The sequence below is a fragment of the Bison bison genome, unplaced genomic scaffold (genome assembly GCF_000754665.1).
Source record: "Bison bison bison isolate TAMUID 2011002044 unplaced genomic scaffold, Bison_UMD1.0 scf7180017864074, whole genome shotgun sequence".
Lineage (NCBI taxonomy): Eukaryota > Metazoa > Chordata > Mammalia > Artiodactyla > Bovidae > Bison > Bison bison.
In genome coordinates this window covers 17987-19881 of record NW_011494646.1, presented here as the reverse complement: position 1 = coordinate 19881, position 1895 = coordinate 17987, and the positions used below count along the sequence as shown (strand labels likewise).

General features: G+C 35.3%; 1 protein-coding gene across 1 annotated transcript; it reads left to right on the top strand.

Moving 5' to 3' along the window:
* Positions 1-2: 2 nt before the first annotated feature.
* Positions 3-506, top strand: LOC104986800 (olfactory receptor 5W2-like; the record flags this gene model as incomplete). The annotated part of the gene is made up of 1 exon (XM_010837481.1): positions 3-506. A coding segment is annotated over one exon (504 nt), but the record flags the coding sequence as incomplete, so codon positions are not given.
* Between the last annotated feature and the right edge of the window lie 1389 nt (positions 507-1895).

The window sequence follows — 1895 nt, the reverse complement described above, 5'->3', positions numbered from 1 at the left end:
CCCTGCTCGTGGCTGGGGTTTACCTGGTGGGAATGATAGATGGTTTGATAAACACGACATTAGCATTCCATTTATGCTTCTGTGGGTCAAATGAGATTAACCACTTTTTTTGTGATGTTCCTCCTCTCCTGTTGATATCTTGCTCAGACACACAGCTCAATGAGTTAGTGATATTCATGATTTTTGGCTTTATTGAATTAAGCTCCATTTCAGGAGTCCTTGTCTCTTATTGTTATATCATCCTATCAGTCTTGAAGATCCACTCTGCTGAAGGGAGGTTCAAAGCTTTCTCCACCTGCACCTCCCACCTAACTGCTGTGGCCATTTTCCAGGGAACTCTGCTCTTCATGTATTTCAGGCCGAGTTCATCCTACTCTCTAGATGAAGACAAAATGACCTCATTGTTTTACACCCTCGTGATTCCCATGTTAAACCCTCTGATTTACAGCCTAAGGAACAAGGATGTAAAACACGCCCTGGAAAAATTGAAAAATAAATGGTTTTAGTTATTTGTATTAGGCATTTGTGTACACATATGCATTCATATATATATATTGTTTACTGTTTTACTAAAATTAAATGATAGCATACATGAGAATAATAATTTCTCAAATTCTTAAGGTGATATTTGTTTTAAATCCTAACTTTGTTTCCCCCTCACATCTCCTGTTTCATTATGTTTTAAGGATTTATATGTGTGTGTGTGTGTGTGTGCGTATAGCACTTTGACTATGTGAAAAACTTTTCTGTCTTTTTCATTGTAGTAATTTTTGTTCAGTGTTTAATTAAAACATTGTTTTCAATTACACTAAGATTTATTGTGCATTTGCTCAGTGATCTTTGAGCCTGTAGCCTTTTTATATATTATTGTAGATATTATAGTTTCTGCACTATGGAAGTTAGTACTAAAAACAAATTTAAAAAAACAGTCAAGTAATTCATAATTGGCCTCAAATTCATCATGACATAAACATAAAGGGCTATAATTTCAAAACAAAAATATCTAAAACTATTCAAAAAGATACTTTGGATAGAGATATTCAGTCAAATCTTAAAAAGATTCAATCTGGGAAATGAAAAGTTTGTAGTCAGAGAATCTGACAGTTATTCAGATCTTAAAGTGGCATTACTGACTCAATGGATATGAGTTTAAGTAAACTCCAGGCATTGGTGATAGACAGGGAGGCCTGGCGTGCTGCAGTCCATGGGGTCACAAAGAGGTGGACACAACTGAGTGACTGAACTGAGTGTACATGTCTATGTCTTTTAGAAGTCATGTTTTCTACAACATGGAAGAACTGTGAGGTCATGTGTTAAGTGAAATATTAATAGAGAGGAAGACAAGTACTATATGATCTCACAAATATGTAGAATCTAAAAGGTCAAATTCAGAAACTCCCTGACAGCCCAGTGATTAGAACTCAGTGCTTTCACTAACTGGGTCCAGTTTGATCCCTGATCAGGGAACTAAGATCCCAGCAAGCTGAGTGCTATAGTCAAAAAAAAAAAAAAAAAGATGTGAGTGAGTTGAATGTTGCTAGGACCCTTACCTCTTGTAAGGGATATTGGTGATATTGGTAAAAGTGTATAAACTTTGTTATTTGATGAATAATTTAGGGGAATCTAAATGTATACGGTATATCTAGTTTCATCCACCTCATTAGAACTGATTCAAATGTATTCTTTTTAATGGCTGAGTAATACATTTGAATCAGTTCTAATGAGGTGGATGAAACTGGAGCCTATTATACAGAGTGAAGTAAGCCAGAAAGAAAAACACCAATACAGTATATTAATGCATATATATGGAATTTAGAAAGATGGTAACAATAACCCTGTGTACGAGACAGCAAAAGAGACACTGATGTATAGAACAGTCTTATGGACTCTGTAGG